General features: G+C 48.4%; 1 protein-coding gene across 1 annotated transcript; it reads right to left on the reverse strand.

Moving 5' to 3' along the window:
* Positions 1–127: 127 nt before the first annotated feature.
* Positions 128–22887, reverse strand: LOC135826484 (interferon regulatory factor 5-like). The gene is made up of 7 exons (XM_065339093.1): positions 21714–22887; positions 18394–18500; positions 17096–17231; positions 16122–16183; positions 5647–5979; positions 4515–4672; positions 128–2105 (listed from the first exon to the last, which is right to left on the reverse strand). Exons 1-7 carry the CDS (start codon positions 22342–22344, stop codon positions 1862–1864), a joined length of 1671 nt encoding a protein of 556 aa, XP_065195165.1. The 5' UTR covers positions 22345–22887; the 3' UTR covers positions 128–1861.
* Between the last annotated feature and the right edge of the window lie 1969 nt (positions 22888–24856).

Consider the following 24856-nt stretch of genomic DNA (forward strand, 5'->3'; position numbering starts at 1 on the left):
ATCCTAAAAAAAGGAACGGGGGCTAGACGTTGTTCCGTTGAAGCGCTGCCTCTGAATGGGAAAACTTCCGTCTAGATGCGTGTTTCAAAAGTCCAGACCTCTAGGCCAGCATCTATGTCACATAAAATCTGTGATCACTTTATGCATAACATTTCCGAAATTTTGCATTTCTTATCCAATTGCTTAGAAATTTATATGAGAAAAATTGCGGGAGCTGCCTGAGCAATAGTCCGAAGAAATTTCTCAAAAAGCTCAAACCAAATCAATTGTAACAAGGAAATTGTGGGCACAAATTATGCGATCGAGTCCACCAACTAAACCAGATTTTGAACAGTCAGACGTGCACAATCTAGCACAAAACTGACCACCATCACCATCTGAGTTCTCAAATTTGAATTATTCGAAAAAGTCTATACTTTTGAAACGCACTATGGACGTGAACTGGAAACAAGTGGACATTGCAGCTGGGAAATACTGTCGAGCAGGCTGACATTCATAGTATAAAAGAGCTATGACAGGGATACACCATACCATAGCGAAGAAAGGGGGGGGGGGGGGTGTAGCCTGGCAGGCATGATTTCCCTTGCATAATTTTTCTTCTGCTGCCAGCGTCCGAAGGGAAAGAGGATAACCTGGTAAAAAAAAGTACAGAAAAAAGGTAATCTGGTTTCCTTTCGCGATGATCATCCGCTGCTGATGTCCCAAGTGGAAAGAATAATGGCGTCTCAAAGCTACTCTTGCTGATTGCCTACTACTACACCCTGTCTCTGCATAGTGGCAGCAGCTAACAGCGCTATCACTGTCTCTGCATAGTGGCAGTAGCTTACAGCGCTATCACTGTCTCTGCATAGTGGCAGCAGCTTACAGCGCTATCACTGTCTCTGCATAGTGGCAGCAGCTAACAGCGCTATCACTGTCTCTGCAATGTACAATAATATACGTCATGCAGTAGGAGCTTTAATAACAGCACTACACACTACATACTGTCTCAAGCGGCAATGTAGTAGCAGCTAACAGCACTACATACTGTCTCTGCAATGCAATAGCAGCTAACAGCACTGCAAGTCATACTGTCCGCGCTGCTGTGTACTAGCAGCTAACATCACAACATACTGTCTCAGCAGTGTAATAGCAGCTAACAGCACTACACACTATCTCTGCAATGCAATAGCAGCTACCAGCACTACAAGTCATTGTCCCTGCTGTGTACTAGCAGCTAACAGCACTACTGAAGTACACACTGTCCCTGCAGTGTAGCAGCAGCAGCAGCAGCTTCAACTGGCTCAGTCCGCAATAAACTGCATAACTTGCAACAGGTTGCTCTGCTAGGGGTGATCAGCAAAGCGTCTACTCCAAAATGATTCTGCTGTCAGATGGACATGGATGCGGTCGTGTTGAAGTCCCTGTTATGGATCAAGATGAGGCCGGGTCACAGGATGCCTGTATGATACGTCGAAGTACACGTATATGTGTGGGCACAGCATGTGCTGTTGTCCCGTTGACATGTACGTGTGCATTGATGATTCTGGTGCGGAAACATACCGTACAAAGCGAATATGGTGATCTCATAACAGTATGCTTTGAATGGTATGTATGCCTTGTACACATCTGCATGCCGCAGCACACATCTGCATGCCGCAGCACACCTCAAACTAGTATTCTTCTGCGCTCGAAACACACACACGTACGTACACAGGTACACATCACACACACACCGCGGCACGCACGCACACACACACACACACACACACACACACACACACACGAGTACTCTTTCAGGAAGAGCATCAGAGTCTTCTCCTAGCTGATCGCACCAAAACTGGCACACCCTACAGTTGTAGCAGATTCCCCAGACAGCCTTTCACCAGTGATGCACCGTGGTCACTGCTATCGGAGAATCCGCTGGTTCAACCTTGTCGATCAGAACTGCTCGCTGAGCTGCACCGCTACTCCACTCTGCCGCACGCCAATCCCTGAGCACGGCCTCGGCACGGCTCATCGTCACGGTGACCGTTAGCAGGCACTCCGAGAACCTGCCCGGCAGGAATTGCTCGCCAATGCTGAAGTAGATGCGTGTGGCTGGCTCTGCTGCCTCTCGGGTTTGCCTGTGTAAAACCACACAGGCAGCATGTGTACATACAATTCCAACTCATGAAGTCCACTGAAGACAATGCCTCGCACTTTTTGTGGCGATAATCACTAACTCTGATATGGGCTCACAAGCATATCTGAAAATGCACTACAGAGTCATACCTCGTATCGCTGCACACGTCTGTTTTCCACACAAATATCCGGATAGGCGAGGGAACCGGATAATCGAATACACATGCTGTATGTGTACAGGATATATGCTGTAAATCGGTATTAAACTAACAAATTTCTTCCGGATGGTGAGGGATCCGGACAAAAGAGGACGGGATAAGCGAGGTCTGACTGCACCATTCACTCAATGGACTCGAGATGTTTTCAGTGCTCAGTGTTTCTGCCTATGAAGCACATTCAAAGGAATACGTTAGCAACACACTCTATCCAGTACAAGCACTGGAGGCCGGGAGCGGCGCCCGTTGCAACGTTGGGGGACTGTGCAGGACCATATGCACGAGCTTTCGCACCTCACTGGCCTACCTGCCAACTTTACGCCGAATATAGGTGCAATGAAATCACACTCCGACATGGTGATGCCTTAGCTTTCTGGAGCAGGCAAGTCTTTCTTCAACAGGCAAATCTTGTTAAAAGTAAGGACACATAAAAGAAAAAGAATAGAGGACCAAGGAGCTACAAGTTATGCTAAAATATCCACTAACACCACCAGTTACTTTACAATCAGCTCATGCGATAACATTGCACGACACTGACCAGCAGTACTGACGTTCTACGTCTAACTGATTCGATCTTTGAACCTTTAGAGCCACAAACGTTGTGTGGTATGTTTCTAATCTTTCTATGCGTCCTTGAAGTTGTGGTTTGACTGTTTTGTCTGATGGTCTTGCCAGTATCGTCTTCGACATACATCCGCCAAAGTCCTTCAAACCTGAGACTTTCTGCAGACTTTCAGCTGAGACTTTCAGCGCGTGCTTGTCTTGGTTGCGCTCACCTTCCCCTCCTATGCTATTTCTATGACTTACAGTCCGTTTCAAAAAGATTTGCAATCCTGGCGATCGCCCACGGAGTTTGGCGTCTTACCGTATGAGCACTCGATCGCTGCCTGGAAAAACTCACTGTGAACTCGAAGAAATATTCCGCGCGAAAAGCAGGAAAATGACTACTCACTCACATGTGATCACATTGATACAGTCATGTATGTCTGGTTTACAACAAACGAGTTCTTCCTCGTATCGATAATGGAGTCAGAGGGCATGTCGAAACGAAAGTCACGGTTGTAAATGTTGACGAGCGGCATGGGTCCCAATTCGTTTTGTGACCAAAATAGTTTCTTTGAGCTGCGATGCAATTTACTCACCGTGTGACGAAAACGACATGGACATGGACTCATTCCCAAGGCCATGACTTGGCAAAGCTATCCGTGTGACTTCGACGACATTTTGAGAAAAGCAGACGCTTGTGAACGCTGATAGAAGACGGCGTTGACTGATAAATTCAAATAAATTGGCGATCTTGAAATACTAAAATAAATCTCAAAAATCTACTGCGCGATGATTTCCATATAATTCACTCACACCATTGCAGTGTTGTGGGTGTGTTCACATGGCGTGAGCCAGTCAAGTGTCAGTCAGTTCGGCAGGAAGCGCGAGCTCCAACAACAAGTCGTTTGGTGCAGCCATCTTCTTTGTCTTGTACCAGCTTGATCACCAAAACAATGAAAAAAGTTTGACTTGAGGATAGGTTGGGATTTGAACTCACAACTTCATGGTCAGCAGACAGCATTCATAACCACAAGGCCAAAAAGGAAAGGATAAATCGTGGGTTTTGATAAACAATCAATACTGGCTTCCTGGGCAAATTGTAAACCATGGGAAAAGGCCGGAAACCTCGCCGAACTTCTAACTCCTTAACGGTTGGTCCAATTGTTCCGAAACCTTCACAGAACAATTTGCCGTGTCCTAACAAGCCATTCTATGTACTTTGTTGTCCAAATTTCCCTTATCTTCATACTTTTTAAGACCCAAGCCTGATTGTAAATCTTTTTGAAACAGACTATAGAACCTTCTATAACTTAGAACCTTCCAAGCTGGAAAGGTGTTGGAGTGCGCATCCAAGATGTGCTAGAGCTGATTGTCAGTTAGGTGTAGAACGTCAGTAACGTTGGTCAGTGCCGTGAAATGTTATCGCATGAGCTAATTGTAAAGTAAGTGGTGGTGTTAGTGGACTTTATAGCATAACTTGTAGCTCCTTGGTCCTCTTTTATTCTTATAAATTAATCCTTGGCTCTCCACCCGAGTCATAAAATAAGGACACATAATTATGAATTATTATTCTAAAGTTACTCTTGGTACTGTGGAGTCTTAGAGACTAAGCAGAGTAAGGGATATGTTTCACAGTGATAGTGTACTTGCCGAAAGTCATGGAATTCCCTGTCGAACGCAGAATTGTCGAACACGAGCACCGGCTGCTGCAGCGGTAGTAGCTGTTGGCTGTGTGCCGAGGCCAGGTTGGTGGAGTAGAAGACGTGCAGTGGACATAGCCGACGTACCATCACCATGCCACCATTTACCTGGGATACACAGGGTGCAATGCAGATGACAGTGTACCCTGAAAAAAATCCGTCAAGGCTTACAGTCTGTGGAGATTGCCTTAGCAAAATAATAAACACAACAGTGCTGCTCAATGAAATCCAGTCATGTCACTCAAGTTTGCGCATTGCATCATTTCGCAGCCCAGTGTTTTTCGTTCTCCAGGCTACACCCCCTTGCAATATGTCCCTAATACCAGAGTCTCCTGCCTCAGATTCTATCCGCTAACACTGGTCTCTCCATGCCCAATTCCTCCAGGATATCCTTGTTTGTTTTCTTTTCAAAGCATTTCACTCTCGGTAACCACCGATCACACCAAATTCAAATGCCTATGCTGTCTTCCGCTCTCTTTGTTAGTGCCCATGCCTCCAAGCCATAACTGGCAACGGAGAACACGGTTGCCTGCAGCAGTCATAACATCATGCCCTTCGATATTTTTTGCATTTCCAAACGGATACCAGCCTGCTAACGATCTGTCTTGCCAGGGTCAAACGGCGTGTCAGCTCTGCTATTGTCCTGCTGGAGATGTCGAACTGTGCTCCCAGGTATGTGAAGCTTTCCACTGCCTCAATCACGTCCCCAAGTTGCAGGTGAAAATGATCTCCCGTATCATCATTGTCTTTTCACATTCAACATCTAGCCGACCAAAATGGCGTCCAAAGCTAGCAACCAGTAGTACTATACCGTATACGTGCTAGGAGCGTCTGTGCACGTGCAGCTGGATTGTGCAACAAAAACTGCCGACCTACAAGTACCTCACATGATTGTGTCGCGCAGGCCAGACCAGGGTGCACAAGTGCAGCACAGTTTTTTTTCTTTTTTTTTCTTCCAGACTCCTAAATCGTATGCGCGCGAGTGACGTGTAACATAGAAATAAACATGTGTGGCCTTATCGATAATGCTGGATGGACCTTTTAAACAGACGACCAATTGCCTGCTACACATGCCTACCTACCTCAAATGAAATGCCAGGGCTGAAGTGTTGAAGGACGTGTCGCAACTGCGGCCACTTGAAGCGTCCATCACTGTCCTGTATCCGCGGTAAGCAGAGCTGCTGCAGATGCTCGGTATCATGGCGTGATCGTGACGCCGCCGCCGCCATGGAAGACATCGTTGTAGCCGTGCCAGGTGTTGCGATGGCAGCATGCGGCCGTGACGGCGACGGCTGGCCGTAGTAGAGATGACATCCGCGTTGGTTGTGCACGGGGCAGGCGGCCATGGCGTAGCCGCGATAGCTGACTTGCAGGAACAGCGCGTGCTCGGCCGGCAGGGGAAGACTCGGTGTTAACTGGTGAAAGAGCATTGTACACACATTCCGCACATCCAGTGGAACTGCAGCAGTGCATCCTGTACAACATGTAATTTTAGACGCGTTAAAATTTCGGTGCCAGGGACCTGCCAGGTTTCAGGTGTAATTTAGAATTAGGTGACCAGCATTCCCTTCACATACGGTACATGCTAACAAGTACAGTGTGAGCATGGTTGCTCTCCACTAACCCACCGGCCGCGGCGGGTCAGACTACCGGTAACGAAATAGCAAACTGTAAGTCAACAAACATTCGGCGCATATTTACTTTTGGCAAGAGTAGATTTACAAGAGTGTGCAACTCCCGGATGGGTTGGCCCACGGCGGAATTGTTTGTTGACGTAATCTTTTCTACGACCCGCGCGCTGCGAGTCTTTTGGAAAGTTTTGCCTCGTGCACTTGGCCGGGCATACATTACAAGGTCGGTGCCCAGCACGTGCTCTCACACTGCTCTGCGGCAAGATGCGCGTTTTTCTGAAAACAGGTGACGTCAACAAGAAATGCCGCCGTGGGCGGGTGAATCTGCAGATTGTGCAGAAGAGATCTGGAGGTGCACACTCTTGTTTATCTACTCTTGGTTTCGGGTATATTCGGCCTGGGCTTTCTAGGCCGAAAATGTGTTGCGGCCGAAATTTTGTTTTGCAAGGTTCAGTGTGACAGTGTATACAGGCGGCAGCAGTACGGGCCGAAATTTTTATGCGGCCGAAATGTGTTTTAGCCTTGGGAGGCCGACATTTATACGTGCCAAACATTTGTAGATTTAAGTACCTTCACAGTACTTTGAGTAGCGTAAAACCTCTTCAGGACGAACACCAATGGACCGATGATATTAGAGACCTTTTGCAGTCCGAATTTCGGTGAAATTTTCGAAGCCCGGCTCAGAGGACAGAACGTCTATCCGAAGATTCGTCCAGAACTTCGCGAAACAGGCAGTCTGGCCGAAAGTTGTTTTTGGTGTGCCCGCACGATCAAGTGCAAGCAGGGAGTTGGTATTTGACTTCTTCCTGAGTGCAAGTTGTACTTCGAAGTACTCTTTTTCTGTCTCTTTGTCCTGCGGGGGTATTTCTTGTTGTTTGTTAGTGTCAGCAGTGGCAAACAGTGCAGCTTCACGATCAAGCATTAGTTCTTCTTGTCCGTCTTCCTCTCCTGTGCATGGCTCTTCATCCTCGAGCCCTGGGGCGCCCACGACACCCACTGCGTCTTCGTTGGGGGCAGTGGATTCTTTCAACTTGCCAAGCTCAGTTCCAACAAAGGAATCCTCTAAGCCGAGGACACATTTCTATTTGGCCATGGACCTCATCCTTCTTCGCCAACTGCGGGCTCGGGAGAATACCATTTGTACGTGGTTCTCCTGTCTATGAGGATACTGCAGTAAGAGAAAGGAGTGCGTCCTTTCCTCTGACACCATGAGAATAGCGTAAAAGACTGTTTGAATTTCTTTCTGGCAGCGCTAGCGAGCGAAAGCCACGAAACCAGATTTTCGATCTGCAAAAGAAAGCTAGCACCGGATTTCTGTCACGCCACTTTTTCGGAACTCGGCCGAGCGAAACCTTATACGAAATTCGAACTGCAAATGGTAACTCTAATTGTCGCAATCTTCTCATAATATTTTATAGCCAGTGGACACCCACTGTGACATTTATTTATCCAAAAGGGTTAGTTCTTCTAAAGCAGGAGCTTGAGCTATCAGTGTTCTTCTTACCCAGGTTTTACTGTGTTTATAGTATAAGACTATTAGTATAGAGGTTATGCGGCGAATGGTATCATGGGGTGATTCAGCAAATTTTCGACTGGGTGCTAAGTATACAGCGTGAGTGGCTAGTCCGTGACTTTGCCAAAGCATCTCAACCGATGATATAATAGCATAGCCTCTATATACAGCAGGGTTCTATCCAAAGGGGGCGCAGCGCCCCCCCCCCCCCCCCTACTCGTACTCCGTTTGCGCGCCCCCCTGTGAAAAAGTGCCGCCAGCTACTCATTTTCCGATTTTTGAGTTTTTTCACGCCATTCAACGAAAATACAGTCGATAGTCACTACTAGAGGGTTCATAAAGGCACATTCGTGAGGGGCGAAGTCGGGGTTCACCCTGTATGTTGCATTTTGCATGGCAAGACAATTTTGGACAATGGAAAAAATGGATCACGGGGTAACTTTTTCCCATGCCTGCCCCCTACTCTATGGACCTGGCTAGAACCCTGCACAGCTATCATTTTCCAGAGAAATCACCCAACTAAGTCTATCATGCATGGAATATCCTGTCCTGAGATTGTGTATGATTAGTTCATGCTATGCTGCAATGGAGAACCAAGCTGGCATTGGAAGAACCGCCACAAGCTAGCAAAAGTCGTTCTGAAAATTTGTTTGGTTTCATGATTCGCGCTATCCGCCTATGACTCGCTCTTGGTCTCCTGCTAACGACTCTCTCAATCTGATTTGTAACCCTGCTCGCAACCAGAGGATCTACGTATGTTTTGATGATCTACACGTGTAAACTTTCCGTCCGTTCTGTGGTGATAGTGACTGTGTTGTTCTTACACCACCTAGATGCATTCTACTACATGTTCCGTACCTACACTTTCATGATGTATTTTCATTTACATCCACACTGCTGTATGCGATAGTCCCTTGCTATTCCAGTAATCATTGCATTCCTGCCAGCTCACTACACTGACACAGCAGGCGCGTAGCACCGCCGTTGGCGGTGGTCCGGCCGGGGGGATCTCCGCCCGTAATTTTTTCGAAATTAGGGTGCAAAATCCTGCATTCTGGGCACTTTTGGCATTGTTTTACTATGGTGGTCGTGGTCGGGCGAAAAAGTGGTCCGGCCAAAGCCGGACCGGCCGGAGCGGCTGCTACGCCCCTGCACAGTGATCAGCTCAAGAAAAATGTACTCTATGGTAAAGGAACGACCTCTCAAAGAAGTTGCGAATGACTAGCTAGAGGTAGGTTAGGATTTTCTGAGCTCTGGTTTGAGCTCTGACTTCTTGCGAGCTGCTGGTTCCCAGATCGCTTGGCGGTTTTGGCCGTGGCTGTTTGCTGAGCTGCCTGCTGCTGCTTCTCGTGCTCAGATTGCTGTATTCCTTTCCCGTAGTTGGGGAGATATTCATTCCATCTCTTTAGTTCGATAAGCGCTGCTTCTGCGTCATCATTCTTCATCGTGTTTCCTTGCGCCCGCGACTGGGAACACCCATTTTTCGTCGGTCTCTTCCGCTCGCGCTCTCTTCGAGCTCACCTCGAGTTGGCTCGAATACATGGTGTAATTGCTGGGATGGAGGCGGTGATGAGCAATTCCTCCGAGGCCCTGAGCAACAACATTGATGTTGCGTGTGAGAAGGCATCGTCGAGCTGGTTAATGTGTCACCCATTGCGGAAGTATGGCTTTAGTCTCAGTAAACAGGAGTTTTGGGATGGGTTGTGCCTCCGTTATGGGTGGACACCTGCAAGGCTTCCATCCCATTGCTCCTATGGCCATGAAGTCAATGCGACGCACTCGCTTTCATGTCCCCTTGGAGGTTTCCCGTCGATGAGACATAGCGCTATCCAGGACACAACTGCCCAGTTGTTGGATCAGGTGTGCTCGAATATCTCGAATGACCCTGTGTTGCAGCCGTCGACTGGTGCGCAGTTGAGATATTGTACTGCTAAAGTGGAGAATCATGCACGACTGGATGTGGATGCCAGTGGTTTGTGGGGCAGTCGATTTGAGCGAACCCTTCTTGATGTTCGGGTGTTCAACCCATATGCTCGCTCAAATCGATCTGCACCACGTGCCACTGTGTGCCAGCGCCACGAGAAAGAGAAAAGACGACATTATGAGGAACGTGTCAGGAACGTGGAGCAGGCATCTTTCGTTCCAGTGGTGATGGCGGCAAGTGGAGGGATGGGGAAGGTGGCATCGGCATTGTACACAACGGTGGCCGCTCTTCTGGCAGCAAAGAAGTCCGAGCAGTATTGTCACATCATGGCCTATGTTCGATGTAAGTTGTCTTTCTCGCTACTTAGGTATTGTACTATGTGTCTCCGTGGCTGCAGGAAACTGTTCGGACGTCCCGTAGTAATGAAGAAGGGTGGCACTGCTTTGATCTTTGGCTAAAAGACGTCAATGATTATGTGAAGATCTGCCAAGTGACAGATGCACAAAACAAGAAGTGCCACTTCTTGAGTCACTCCGCCCTCAATGTCAGAAGGATTGTCAAAGGTTTGGTCATTTCTGTTCCAGCTGATGTATTTGTATTGTATTGTATTGTATTTTATTATTTTACTTGGGCATTCCCAACAGACCCTAAGGTCTTCTTACAGGGTGCCCAAGATGAATGAAATTGTTAAGTTCCTGGCGAAATGAATTGGGGATATGATTTGTGCGAAGGGATTCGGGAAGCGCATTAAAGCGGTCAGCACCAAGGAATGAAATAGATCTGTATCCAGCTTGGGCTTGCACAATGGGTAAGGAAAGGGAATAATTGACTTGGCCGCGGGTTACTCTGTCTGTGTGAGCGCAGTCACGGCGAAGGGAGAACATGTCAGAGAGGAGTGAACTGCAGATATTGTGGATGCAACGGAACACGAAGAATATGGACTTAGTATGATATCTTTTGTCTAAGCTAATTATGTGGTATCGCTCAAGCAAGTATGATGTCCGCGTGAATGTGTCATGCTCAAATATGCATCTAAGTGCTCTCTTACTTATGCGTAGCAGCTGATCTCTCACATTGTCAGCGAGGCAGTGGACATAGGCAGTGCAGGCGTACTCGAGCTTGCTCTGGACTACTGACAAGTAGAACTGCCTTCTGGCCTGGACAGCAAGGTTCCTCCTTCCACGTCGAAAAGCACCTAGTTTCTTTCCGATGTCTTCCCTGAGGGAGTTAACGTGGGCACTGAAACTTAAAGTTGAATCGAGAGTCAGTCCTAGATACTTAACTTCGTCAGACGGGGCAATAACAGTCGAACCACAGACAATGCTCAGGTTAGGTGGGGGATGTGAGCGTCTGCTGTGGATCAGTAGTACTTGGCTCTTGCTGGAGTTCAGGAGCAGGCCGCGATCTGTGAGGTGCTGCTTAACCACTGAAAAATCGTCTTCTAAGACATGAGAATTCGTGGACACTTTCCAGAGGCATACAGGGTGGTGTCGTCTGCATAAAGAAGGCATTGGGAACGCAATGGCAGAGTGGGGACAAGTCGAGTGTAGATGCTGAAGAGGGTAGGGCCTAGGACGGAACCCTGGGGAACGCCCCTAGTGCAGGTTCTACAGTCACTTGAGGTTCCGTTCACTTCTACGCGTTGCTGTCGGTGAGACAGATACGACTTGAACCACTCAAGAGCATTTCCACGGATCTTCAGATTGTGAAGGTCATCTATTAGCGTTTGATGGTGGACGCGGTCAAAGGCTTTGCTCATATCGAGCAGCAGTACGGCCGTATAGTCTCCGGTATCCATGCTTCTCTGCCAGTTGTTGATGGCAAGTGTTAAAAGGTCCTCAGTACTGTGGTTCCGCCTGTATGCAAACTGTTCATTTGGAATTGCTGCGGGTGTGATGTCCAGATGGTCGTGAAGCTGCTGGAGCACTAGTGATTCCAAGACTTTGGAGATAATGGGCAGTAGCGAGACTGGGCGATAGTTGGAACTGTCGTAGGGGTCGCCTTTCTTAAACACTGGACACACAGACGCTAGTTTGTAGGCTGACGGTACCTTTCCGCTAGACAATGACTGGTTGAAGATGGAAGTTAAGGAATTGGCCAGCTCGGCGGCATGGTGTTTCAAGATGTAAGCTGGTATGCCGTCTGATCCAGATGCTTTCGTGGTATTCAATCGTTCGAGAATCTTCGTTACTGCTGCTGTTGTAACGGGTTGGAATTCGAGAAGGCAGTTGTCTAAACAGTCGTCCGCCGGAGTGTCTGGGGTCGTAAGAGCAGCGCGGTGTTCATCATGGACGATATTGCCTAGGGTATCTGACAAAGATGAGAGGGAGGCTTTCGGTGTGGGGTGGGATTTTCTCCTTCCAGTTAGTTGATTCAGCACTGCCCATTGGAGTCTAGGATTTCCTGTAGCGGCACTGAACTTATCTTTGTAGTACACACTTTTCAGTTTGCGGTTTAGTAAAGTTCCTTGACGACGTATTGCACGATACTGCTGTCGGAGGCGGTCATCCATGGGGTGCTTTATTAAGGCGCGGTGGGCTGAGCTTCGTCGATGAAACATCTGTTTCAGCTCTGGGGTGACCCAGGGCTGGGGGCGGGGTTTGGAGTAAGCTGCGCGCTTCTGGGTAACGAATGGTGCAAGATCATCTAGTACTGTCATGACACTTTGTTGCCAGTGGCTTGCCGCTGCATTTAGAGTATAACCGCCGGATACATCTGAGGGGTCAAGGATGTGTTTGAGAGCTGCAGACGTTACACTACGGTCAAGGTGAGCCAGGCTAGGTTGGCGTCTTCGAGAGAATTGCTCGTGTGGCTGTTCAAAGTTGGCTCTACTAACACGGACAGAGAGGCCAATAAGATGGTGGTCGGACAGGCCATCGACGCTGTGAACAAATGTACTATGAAGAGACATGGGAGAGGAAGACGGAGCAGCCGTTGTCATTGTTGTCGGTATGAGTGCAAGGTCTAGGCATGACTGACTAGGAACTCTGGTGGGCTGTAGTATGACGTTTTGTAAGCTGTGGTCAGCGCAGAGGCCTTGTACATAGCGGGCGTTTGGGTGAGGTGGGACAGAGAGCATGTTGACATTGTAATCACCGAGCAGGAGGATGTCCGGACATGTCGCGGAGGCCATCTGCACGCTATTGTCGAGCTGCTCCCAGAAATCCACATGGCTGTCGGGAGCGCGGTATACGCAGCCGATGGATAGAAATGGATTCGTTCGGCTATGGGTGTGCAACCCAACGAATATGGTCTCTAGCCTGTCGTTGACTTGAAGTTGCCTGGATTTCAGTTGTTCCTGCACATACATGGCAACGCCGCCACCCTTTCTGCGATCAGCTCGGTCCCGGCGATAGAGAGTGTAGGCTGGTATAGCAAGATCGCAATTCATCACAGTAGAGTCCAAGCATGTTTCACTGATTGCTAGCACATCGATTCTGTACTTGTACATTATGCAATGGATTTCATGAGTTTTATTTCTTAGGCTACAGATGTTGATGTGGGCGATGGTTAAGCTCTTGATGGGTGAAGACGGACAATCAGGCACTGTTTGACTGGATGGATAGTTACAAGGATTTCTTAAAATGTCAGGTGCTGGGTCAGCGACGACATCTGTTGCTCGGAGATGATGTAGCTGCGGATAACCCGGGAGACACGTACAAAGCCCTCGCCGAGTCACTTCGTGGCCACTTTCGACCGTCTATTAATTAATGACCTTAGCGCATGAGGGGCACCCTGGGCAAGAAGCCTGTCAAGACACCCTGTGCCAGAGAGTCTGGAAGCCAGGAGTGCAAGCATATCATTATGTGGAACGCTGCTCCGAATGTTGGTGAGAACACACTAACAGTCCGCAAGAGCTCCAACTAACTGAGGTAGTTGGCGTCTGGAGATTGTTATCAATAGACATCATATCAATTTAGGGATACTCGATTCTCTCCATCGTCGATTACAGCTCCAGGTGCATGCACCCTACTTTGAAGATATTACGCTCGTCAACCTCAGCTTCTGTGATCTATGGACTTGATGATCCATTTTCTGTACTTGGTCCTCCCGAAACTTTAGTTCCGGGCACCAGCCTTAAGTTTGTCTCTAGGAAGATAGCCGCATTTCTTAGCCACCTTACAATTCAACATGTCCGATCTAGCAACATGTCCTATCTAGCCCAAGATATGCCCGTTCAAATGGCATGGAGGAGCGTCATGCAGCATCAAGTGGTAAGTGAGAAACTTTCTGCTCTTAAAAGCCATATCTCCCTTTCCAGAGGTGTCTCAATCAAGTGGTCATTGATATTCGCTGCCTGCCGTATAGAATGCTTGGTGCATCACCAAGCGAAGCTTCGTTCTCCTGAGCTCTGTGCGCGAGAGTCCCAGCACAACTCCATACTACCATTAATTGTGAATCCGCAGCACTAGCTCCAGCATATGGGGTCTGCGACGGTAGAATTCCACATCACGTGACCGACCCCGTGCATAGTTTCAATTTTGCACCCTGCGCATGATAGCTACGGGGCTGCACACAACCCTGCCCATGTCACAGTGATTTTCCTGTATATTTATTTTTGGCGTTTTTTCATTGATTTTGTATGTCAAAGGGGGATTGGGATTCTTGACTCATTCCTCTAGTAAATGGCATTGTTTACACATACAATTGTTTTCATTTTTTGGTGTTGTGTTCTAATCATTCACCATGCCACCGTGAATTGTATTCTGTTGTGTTCTAATCATTCCGTGTGACCATGCCACCGTGAATTGTATTCTGTTGTGTTCTAATCATTCACCATGCCACCGTGAATTGTATTCTGTTGTGTTCTAATCATTCACCATGCCACCGTGAATTGTATTCTGTTGTGTTCTAATCATTCACCATGCCACCGTGAATTGTATTCTGTTGTGTTCTAATCATTCACCATGCCACCGTGAATAGCATTCTGTTTGCCAGTACAAGAGGCTTGTGTTCTCACACAACCCTGCAGCAGCAGCTGCCGGGGTGTCTAAGTCTGGTGCTACAGAACTGGCATATGGCTAAAGAAGGGTTTGGATGCAAAAGCAAAAAGCATCACAGGAAATTGAGATTGTGGTCTCAGTGTCTTGCACATGTGAAGAAGCACCATCAAGTCTAAGTCCATCATGCAGAGTTTTTTCAAGTAAAAAAAAACTCATTAAATGCAAGCAGTTCTTATTGACACTGCTTCTGCTGCTACTGGCTGCGTCATGCCCAAGTTATCTTCCTGCTGCTGCTGCTGCTTGTTGTGTTGTGCTCGGGCTTAACAAAGTCTTGTGGCTGAGTTAGTTCTGCATTTGTGGTTTTGGGCCAACGTTTTCCTGCTGTCACATGTCACGCGTTCGAAATATTTCGAACCTCATGCACTTGTATGCTTGGGGGAATCCCCTCATCTCTGCCCACATGTCACCTGCCACCTGCCATATCACAATTGTCAGGTCTGTGCAGTTCTGGAAGTATTATGCAGTTATCTGGGTCAGTATGATGCGGTGTACAGTCAACTTCGCTTATAACGACTGCGGATATAACGACAATTCGCGAATAACGACAACATTTCCATGCCCAGAGCAAAGTCCCTTCTAACTGTAATACATATAATGAGACTTCAGGTATAAGGACACTTCGCGAATAAGGACACTTTTCTGATGCCCCGCCGAGTGTCGTTATTCGCAAAGTTGACTGTACTCGTGTTTTCGCCACTGGTTGCCTGATATCGGTACACTTTCCATGGGACAATGTCTGGCTCATATTGGTACACTTTCGGTGGGAGTTGACGAAGTGGTTAGGCTCAGTTCCCAGCTACTCACTGAGATGTAACACTATTCACTCTTCCACTCACAGATTAGCTTATCTCCTCCACCAGAGTCTGGCTGGTGGAGCGGGGAAGCGTTTCCTTTCATCCGTAAGAGTTAACCGCTGCTTTGCTTCCAACAGTTATTGGGAACTCGTGGACTGGCACAAGGGAAACATGGATGCGGTGAATGGGATTTTAGGTCTTTGATCATTTTTTGTTGGTGGCTCTGATCTACTTACCTCCCAGTGGTATAGGAGCTGCATCTGCACTTCGATCCTTGAGGGTGATGGCATTCCTACGGATGTGGAAAGCTCGGCCTTACCGAGTCTCAGGCAAACCTTGTTTTACTTTGGTCTCCCATAGTCTCCCATTCAAAATTGGTCTATTTATTGTACGGGAGACCGGCCACTCGGGTCAGCAGATTTTTATTCTCATACAAAGCAGTTGGGTTCCCTTTACACAGGCACTTGGGGACCTGCCTGTGACTGCCCGCTTCTAGGAATTGCCTGCAACTCAGAACATACATACTCATTGTATGGAAGAGAACCCGTTTCATGAAATCAGTTTAGGTACTGTTTTGCTGAGAGGCCATTTTGTCCCTCTAGAGGGATTAGGAAGGTGCAGAAATCCTGGGTATGCGGAGTTCGGGGTGTTTTGCTGCACTTTCAAATCCATAATCATTTATATCAACTCACTTTGCTTGATGCAATCGCCACGTCTAGTGTGTCGGGTCGAGAAGTGGAATGAGTACTTGTAGCTGCAATAGGGGTGGGGTGCGGTGGGGGTCAAGCAGGAGTGAAACAGAGAGGATAAGAAAAAGAAGGGGAGAGCGAGAGAGAGAGAGAGAGAGAGAGAGAGAGAGAGAGAGAGAGAGAGAGAGAGAGAGAGAGAGAGAGAGAGAGAGAGAGAGAGAGAGAGAGAGAGAGAGAGAGAGAGAGAGAGAGAGAGAGAGAGAGAGAGAGAGGAGAGGTAGCAAGAAAAAGGCAGAGGAAGGTTGAAAGCAGGTAGAAAAGGTGACTAGACAGGATAAGTGCAGGGTTGCACCATTAGGCACAAAACTACTACAACCAGATATCCCTGCATTCAGTACTTTACCGTTCAGGTGAGGTAAGTATAGTTATCTAGTTTGGCAATGTTTGTAAGTCCAGAATGCATCAGAATAAGCTAGAGCAGGCGTATCACAATGGTCATGAGTCCTGGTCATCACACATAGGCCTCAAAGCCAGACGGTGTGTGTGCGCGTGCGTGCATGCGTATGTGTGTGTGTGTGTGTGTGTGTGTGTGTGTGTGTGTGTGTGTGTATGAAAAGACCAAAAATAGGGATTCACTGGCCAGAAAAAGCCACTTCATAGCTGTGTGGTGTAGACCAGGCTGAATAGTGGTGGTCAATTCTTCAGTCTTGCAAGCTGTTGAATGGTGCAATCCCAGCACAAGCTGCTATGGCTTCTGCTGTAGCATCGCTATCATCGCCTCCAGCGGTGGGCGTCAAAAGGTCCAAAAGGTTTGTGTGTGTGTGTGTGTGTATGCGTGGAATTTCCCAAGCGTATCCTCCATATCCTGTAACTATGACTCCTGCTGATCTGAAGAAACTCCCCAACCCCTCAGACACCCCCCCCCCTCCCCCTTCCCACCCCAGTTCCATACTCTAAATCCTTGCAATACTACTTACCGCAAGACACAAGACTGGTCTGGAATGAAGAAGCGCTTGCCCTTAGTGGGAGCAGACTCTCCCCGGAGATGGGAAAGCCGGGATTTGCACCGCACGTGGTGGCAATGTCGCTGAATATGTCACACTCCGAGCCAACCTACAAACCGGAAGAAAAGCACGGATAGGACACCACGCCGCCTTACTGGCTGGGGCTTACATCATGCAGTGTGCAATTGATTTTAGAGCATCCCCACACTTCCCCATGTTACCTGCACCTGTACATGATCCTTTCACCGGGTTTACACCTCTCTGAGGCTGGCGTCCTAGCTCTTTTCATGGCACAAAATTCACAAGAGGTGTTTGGGAGACAGGTAAGGGGCAAGCTGATCAGAACAAAGAGGACAAGGACTTTTGAAAAGGAGGACAGCTTTACTGCGCACAGCAAATTTTGTCGGCAAATCGAACTGCGCCTTTGGGCACCACTAGCACCAGGTTTGAAAGTTCACAGTGAATTGATTGACTGTACTTCTAAGTACAGAGATCCGGGATCTTCACTTAGCTCTAGTGCATTTCGTTAAGTATTTTCTTGATGATACAGTTGGAACTCATGCTAAACATTGAAGAGCCTAGAGTACCCTTACCGGCATGATGTTCTGCGTGATCAGAGCTGCAATAGAACTTACTGGTACATATTGGGTTCAACATGCAGTTTCGTACAACTAGAAGTTAGGAATAATCTTAGAAGCTATGGTTTGTAATCGAAATTGCTCTGAGCACACTGGCACACTGGGTGCATCCTCCGGTAAAGTTTCTCTCCCCAAAAGAGAAGTTCAAATGATCAATAACAATACAACGAGAGCTCCCTAACATTGTAAGTTAGTCAGATCATGCAGGCTTTGTTTGGTTAACATGTACATGTACATCAAAAGCAAATCACAAGATTAGCGCAGGCACGCTGGTCAACCTCAATTTTGCCTCTCACTTAGTCTTCATGTTCTCAAATGGCAACAATGAATTTGAAGCCGAAGAGCGAACGACTGAGTTTACACAAGGTCGGTTTACAGAACCTCAGCCATTCTAGAATGTTGTCTTTTGAAAAGTTCACTTGATACTGATCAAGGTGAAAAAGGGTAGGGGCAAAGGTAGTTCACGATTGATTTGATCAAAGGGCGTACGGTATTGGGGATCACTTGTTCCATGTGAGTGCAGCTTTGGGCCGGCCATGCTTACCTCCTCCTTGTCGTCCTTACCCACTCTCTCCCCTCGCCCCAACTATCTCTCATTCTCTCCCTTCCAACTGGCTTCGAAGACAGACTTACTGTTAGCTGTTGAGATAAGTCACTTTCTCGAAAGCCTGCTGGAAGGCCAAGCTGAAGTGCATCGATTTCAGCAGCCGACAAGGACAGACCGTCCATGGGTGCGGTTGCTGCAGATGACACAGACCGATAAGGGAAGACAAGACAAGTGACGCAAAATTGGCACACACCTTGAATGAATGGCACTACAGTCAAAGTTGAAACCTGTCCAAGGCGACAGCTCCAGGTGTGGTGTAATAAGTAACATCATGACAGAACTCTATCCCTGGGCATAGCATTGTCTGGGCCTGCAACTCTTTCCTACCGATAATGTTCCCCCTTTTGCAATAAACAGTCAGGCGAAACTACTCTAAGTAGCAACCGCTACATGGCGCAGTGAACAGGATCAGTGATAACAAAATAACATTGATCCGCAACGAACCTGGTCTGCAACTTCAGGATCTAGGATGGCTCGCGTTCGACAACGCCGGCGATCGCGATAAATCTCAGGAAGTGGAGACGAAACTCTCGGCATACGTCACGCCCGTGTCCAACGTCGTCCACGGACGAACGATGTTCGAACGCGACACACAGTCGCCATCCGAGACCGCGGACGAGTCACTTCTGCATCGTCTCTACGGCGGCGCGGACAACGGCGACTTCAAGGACGCTCGCGATGGCCGCATCCGCGATCGCTTCACGACACACCACTGCAAGCCAACAGCTCACTGCAACGGCTCACTGCAACAGCTTACTGCAACGGCTTACTGCAACGGCTTACTGCAACGGCGTACTGCAACGGCTCACTGCAACGGCCCACTGCAACGGCTTACTGCAACGGCTTACTGCAACGGCTTACTGCAACGGCTTACTGCAACGGCTTACTGCAACGGCGTACTGCAACGGCTCACTGCAACGGCCCACTGCAACGGCTTACTGCAACAGCTTACTGCAACAGCTTACTGCAACAGCTCACTGCAACGGCTCACTGCAACAGCTTACTGCAACGGCTTACTGCAACGGCTTACTGCAAACTGCAACGGCTTACTGCACTGCAACGGCCCACTGCAACGGCTTACTGCAACAGCTTACTGCAACGGCTTACTGCAACAGCTCACTGCAACGGCTCACTGCAACAGCTCACTGCAACCGCTTACTGTAACGGCTCACTGCAACAGCTTACTGCAACGGCTTACTGCAACGGCTTACTGCAACGGCTTACTGCAACCTGCAACGGCTTACTGCAACGGCTCACTGCAACGGCCCACTGCAACGGCTCACTGCAACGGCTCACTGCAACGGCTTACTGCAACGGCTTACTGCAACGGCTGACTGCAACAGCTTACTGCAACGGCTCACTGCAACACCTCACGGCTACTCCCGCCGCAGCCCGAAGCCACCAAGCGGTGGAGAAACTCCTGTGGCGAGCCAAAACGGCATGCCTGCTGCCGCCGAGCCCAACACAAGTGCCACCTCCACTACCTGTTCAGGTCGCACAGCCATTGCACCGGAGCGGCTCATCTCGACAATGTGAACATGGACCTGCAACTCTTTCCGTTAGGGGAGATGTGGTGTAATAAGTAACATCATGACAGAACTCTATCCCTGGGCATAGCATTGTCTGGGCCTGCAACTCTTTCCTACCGCTGGACTTGCTGGCTGCGCATCACTAACCCTTCCTCTTCTATGGCACAGTCCCCGCATGCACTGAATGCAGTACTCGGGTGCGCGTGCGTATTCATGTCTGAGTGCACTGCCCTCGGGCTCCATCTATACATGGCAACCCGTACTGGGCACGCTGCTTCCGGTCGCTGCTGTGTGCACGCAGCACCGCCGTCCATTCCGCTCTCTGTCTTCTTTACACAGTGAGTCCCGATTGGAATCACCTCTTCGTTTCTGCTCTCCTTACAGTTAGTTGTGCTTTTCCGTGTCCGATAATCATGATAATGTTCCCCCTTTTGCAATAAACAGTCAGGCGAAACTACTCTAAGTAGCTACCGCTACACCAGGGACCTTCAAAAATGCGGTCTCCTTGTACAGGTGGTCTCCTTCTCAAAGGTCATTTGACTGGAAATAGCATCACTTGGTCCTAATTGCAGTGGTCCTCTGGTGCAGGTAGTTGCCTTGTCCGAGCGGCCACCTCGACATGTTTTTCTGTATGTGTGCGTGGATGACTCTAACGTGCTCTTGAAGTTCCTACATGCAAGGACTATTCACACTCGGCTTGGTTTCACCAATAGACAATCACTCCACTCAGCCCCAGCCAAAGAAAATAGGAACCAGAAGTTTCTTTCCAGGAAAACTGCTGTCTATGCTGCAAGATTAGCATCGTCTTCATTTCTTTTTATCAGGTCTTACCAAGACACATTGTTTGAAGTTTTTTCTAAGAGCCATGACAAGTGTTAAAATGAAGAAGAGAGGACCAAAGGTTTAGAAGTTGTCAGTTGTTTATGTCCAGGCGCGTGCCCCGTATGGGTTCCTGGGTGCCCGGAACCCCCCTTTTCTTCGCTCAAAATGCAGGATTTTGCTTCATTTTCGGAAATTTTTCACGGGGGAAGGCCCCCGGAACCCCATTGAAGGGCACCGGCGTGAATTACAGTGAATAACTAACAATTACCTTACAACTCACCAGTATCTTGCTTATAATAATGTTGTTATTGTTAGTGTTGGACACAAACAAGGGAAAACTTTAGCTATGAGGAGCAAACAATAGGAGGACAGAGAAAGTGTTTTTACTCCGATTTTCACGCACTAAACGATCATCAGAAAACAGTCGCTTAGTGCGTGAAACTCGGAGTAAAAACACTTTCTCTGTCCTCCTATTGTTTGAACTACCTCTACCACTCGGTATTGAGCACTCTCTTGGACAGCCTGGAACCTCTCTGTTTTATCAGCTATGAGGAGTATTAGTATAAACCGATCTCAGTGTCAGCAGGTCACCTGTACATGCTATCACTGAAACACACTGCCCCTGCCTGTCCCCCACTCAGTCCAATGTTAGGTTCATGCATCCTTGCCTGAGGAAAAAAAGATACTGGGCCACAATAACCGATTCATCATAGAATCCGACAGTCATCGCTACTTCTTTGATGCAAACACTCAACCCTGTATCTAACCTCAACACTGCATAGCGTATTTTCAAGCCATTTTCTCAATCCTCCAATTCCCTCGAAGAATGTTGGAGACGCCCCATGGAGCCCGGCACTTGCACGTAAATCTTCATACACTGACCAGCCCGTACCCCGCGACTGCATAACAGTTAGCATGCAGACATTGACTAGAAATACATCAAATCGAGTTCAGTACAACCTGGTAATAGTTTGGTTGGGCATCGGGGACCTTACCGGGAGCAGGGAAGGAGGCAGCAGAGAGAGACTGGTTGAAATCCTCTTGGGGCGTGGCTGTCGTGCGGACGCTACTCGAAACGCCCGCACTGCTAGGCTGTGCTGCTCCGAGCGCACTTGGAAACAACTCCATCATATCAACGGGCCTTTCGTCCAGCGATAAATTCCTCGAGCTCGTCGGTGTTGGATTGTGGGCAAGCGGTTCGACCGCGTGTCTTTTACCTCGTCCGGCGTAGTCGTTATTAATGAACTGGTAGACAAGATGGTGGTCGGTGGATTCTTTGCGGACAATGCTTGTCTTCAAGCTGTTCAACGAGCAGCGCAAGTTGGTCTTCCAGCGCGTCGGATCTGCTTTGTCGTTGTCCGGGTCGAACTTCATCGTGTTTATGGCCCAGAGTCGAGGCAGCAACGTGTCCCTGTCCACGTCGAAGTTGTTCCCTCGCCGGTTGGCATGCTTCCAAGGAATCTTAAACGTTTCGCTTGCTCTGTCGATCCACTCCAGGCCGGGGACATCCCCGTCGTTCAGGTGGGCCCGGAGGAAGTCTTTCAGCTTCTGCCTCCTCGCCATCCTCAAAGTCTTGTGAAGTGCATGGTAAGGAGAGCTTTGCTGCTGCTGTTCGTGAAGGCACATTGGGACACGATTGCTGTGGTTCTTGGCGCGAACACGCTGCCTCGAGATCTTGCTCGTCTTTCCATTTCGTCCAGCAAATATGGCACCGGTCCGCACGCAATGATAGCTCTTTCAGAGCGTGGCTACATCACAGGTGTCACTGATACAAATTTTTACCTAATTACGACTCATTGTCCTAGCGTAGTGCTGCTGCTGGTGCTGGTTTTGGGGCACCTGTCGGTCTGGCTAGGCTCCGTGCGTCGTTGCATTCAATCACCTCATTCGCCCATTCTTCTCTCATCCCCCGGGCGGCAATTCCGCGACTCGTGTGCAAGCTCTTCGAGCGTCGACTGCCGACGCGACTGCAGTGTTAGAACCTGACCAATCAGCCGGGATTTTCCACGCAGTTCAATCCAGGAAAAAGGCTCACCACTGGGGGCTCCGTGCGGAGCGATGGTTTTCCGTGATGGGCAACTAGCAATCCAGGCTGCGGCGCCTGACAGCCGTAGCAAATTGTATCTAGATTTCGTCCACCCACCGGGCCTGCTCCATTGTCGACCATCATTGTAGCCTTGACGTCACGTTAGGTTTCGAAAGTCAGCCGTCTAACGAGTCATACACTCGCGCAGTCCCGCGATGGGACTTTCGAAACTCTTTGCTTCGCTGGGACCTGTCACTCGCTCAGTCGCAGGAAAGCTTCGTGCTGTGCTAGCTGGTGGTCTCAGCCCGCTCGGCCCGAGTCGTGAATTTGGGCTGGGCTAGTCTACCTTGCAATGATACAATCTGGAAACAAGCTTCAAGGTTTTTATAACTCCCCATACTACCATCATCATGATCATAGGACACAAACTACAAAAAAGCTCGTAGTCTTGCTCGTTTTCAAACTCGAAAAGGGGAAGGAAGCCGGTTCGCCTTTGCCTTGGTTTGGCCTTGGGTGTCGCATGTCCGCATGACGACCCACCTGACCGGGTCACCGGGCTCACCCATCCACTGCCACTGGCCATGTGCTGCTCATTGAGACCCGTGGCGAACCGCAACTGGCGCGGTTTGTCGCGACTGGCTAGCTTGTACTTGTAAGTTGTAGGTAATGATCGTGCAGTTGATGTGACCTTGATTCTCTCGGGTGTTCGCCGAGCGTCTTCTCCGGGGAAGGATGGAGTAGCAAAGCCAGAAAACAACGCATCGAAGCCAGGGAGTCACATGAAAATAATTATTTGATGCCAGTGATACCGCAGGCTGATCACAACTCACTGCCAAAATTTCTGAGATAATGCCCACACCATGGCTTCATTGTTATTACCTGATGATGGCCAAGTGCCGAAACGTTGTAAAATAACGGAACTGGTTCGGATGTGATATGCAGCGCTATGGGAATGGGTGTGTCCACCCGAATTCTTTTCACCATGGCATTAGCCTAAAGATATCGGCGACGTTACACAAACTGTGGCTCTTCCTGAAGAGGAGCTGTTGTTACTTTACCGGCATAATCATTTCGACGAACTTGAGTTGCCGGGGTCGGATTACAGAACAACAAGGCCAATCAAGGCTTGTTTGTGGCTACCTTTAAAAAGTTTCATGCTGTGGTGGGATTACAATACAATCATGTACTTGTGTTTGTGTGTCTATCGCCACCTACTAGCAGAACAGCGTTAATCCTCTCTTTAAACCAATATCATAACCACCAAATCAGTTTCGTCTGGTAATCAATTCAGTCCGGACTTGCAGATACCGGTACTGGTTGTCTTGATGATACTTCAGTGGGTTTGAAAGTGTGAGCCATCCATTGCCAGCGATTTGTTGAAGCATCCTGAATGTCGTGCTGTGTACAGTATTCAGATGCTTGCCTTTTCTACGAGCATTTGGTCACATGTAACACAGCGCTAAGTTGTTGAATGTTTTTGAAGATGTATACATTCACACAAGGAATCCTGACCTATGTAAACCGAAAGCACTTTGCTGGTGAGCTGATCTACTCACCTCCCACCCCTTTAGGAGCTGCATCTGCGCCTTGATCCTTGCAGGGTGGTGGAGTTCCTATGGATGCTGAAAACTTAAACTTACTATAAGGTGTAACTGAGTCTCAAGCCAACCATGATCATAATAATTATTGTTTTAGACGGAAGCAGATTAGGTCCACACCTTAATCATTAGAAAATTTGTAGATACGCCCATTGGTTGCGTGTTGTTGTCACAGTGCACTTTCACGCTTGTTACTAGTTGTTAGTTTTCCTCACACTTGAAGAGCCTTTTTGTCATCAAGTTCTCTCTGTGAACGGGCCCCGATATTTTATCATTGTTGTTGGAGCTTTTCTTCTTTGCTCTGTTCTATCACTTCTCGACTGAACGTAGTCATTGAATCATGTTCCTTGTTCCTTTGCTCTTGCCTGTATTCCATCTGAAGAGAAAGCCGGAAGGTGTACTCGTGGATAGCGTTCAAAATTTTGCTGTTGAATGTCCTAAAGTATACTAATATTGGATCCTTCCAACTTTTGGAATTTTAGTACAATGCAGTACCTCTCCACATTCCACCACA

The sequence above is a fragment of the Sycon ciliatum genome, chromosome 10 (genome assembly GCF_964019385.1).
Source record: "Sycon ciliatum chromosome 10, ocSycCili1.1, whole genome shotgun sequence".
Taxonomy (NCBI): Eukaryota; Metazoa; Porifera; class Calcarea; order Leucosolenida; family Sycettidae; genus Sycon; species Sycon ciliatum.

Coding starts and splice junctions, on each gene's coding strand:
- LOC135826484 (XM_065339093.1), bottom strand. CDS start 22,344: ATGTGCCTTCACGAACAGCAGCAGCAAAGCTCTCCTTACCATGCACTT. Junction 16,184..17,095: donor GACCAGTCTTGTGTCTTGCG/GTAAGTAGTATT, acceptor CCCCTATTGCAG/CTACAAGTACTCATTCCACT. Junction 5,980..16,121: donor TGGCGATTGCATCAAGCAAA/GTGAGTTGATAT, acceptor CTCTTTCACCAG/TTAACACCGAGTCTTCCCCT.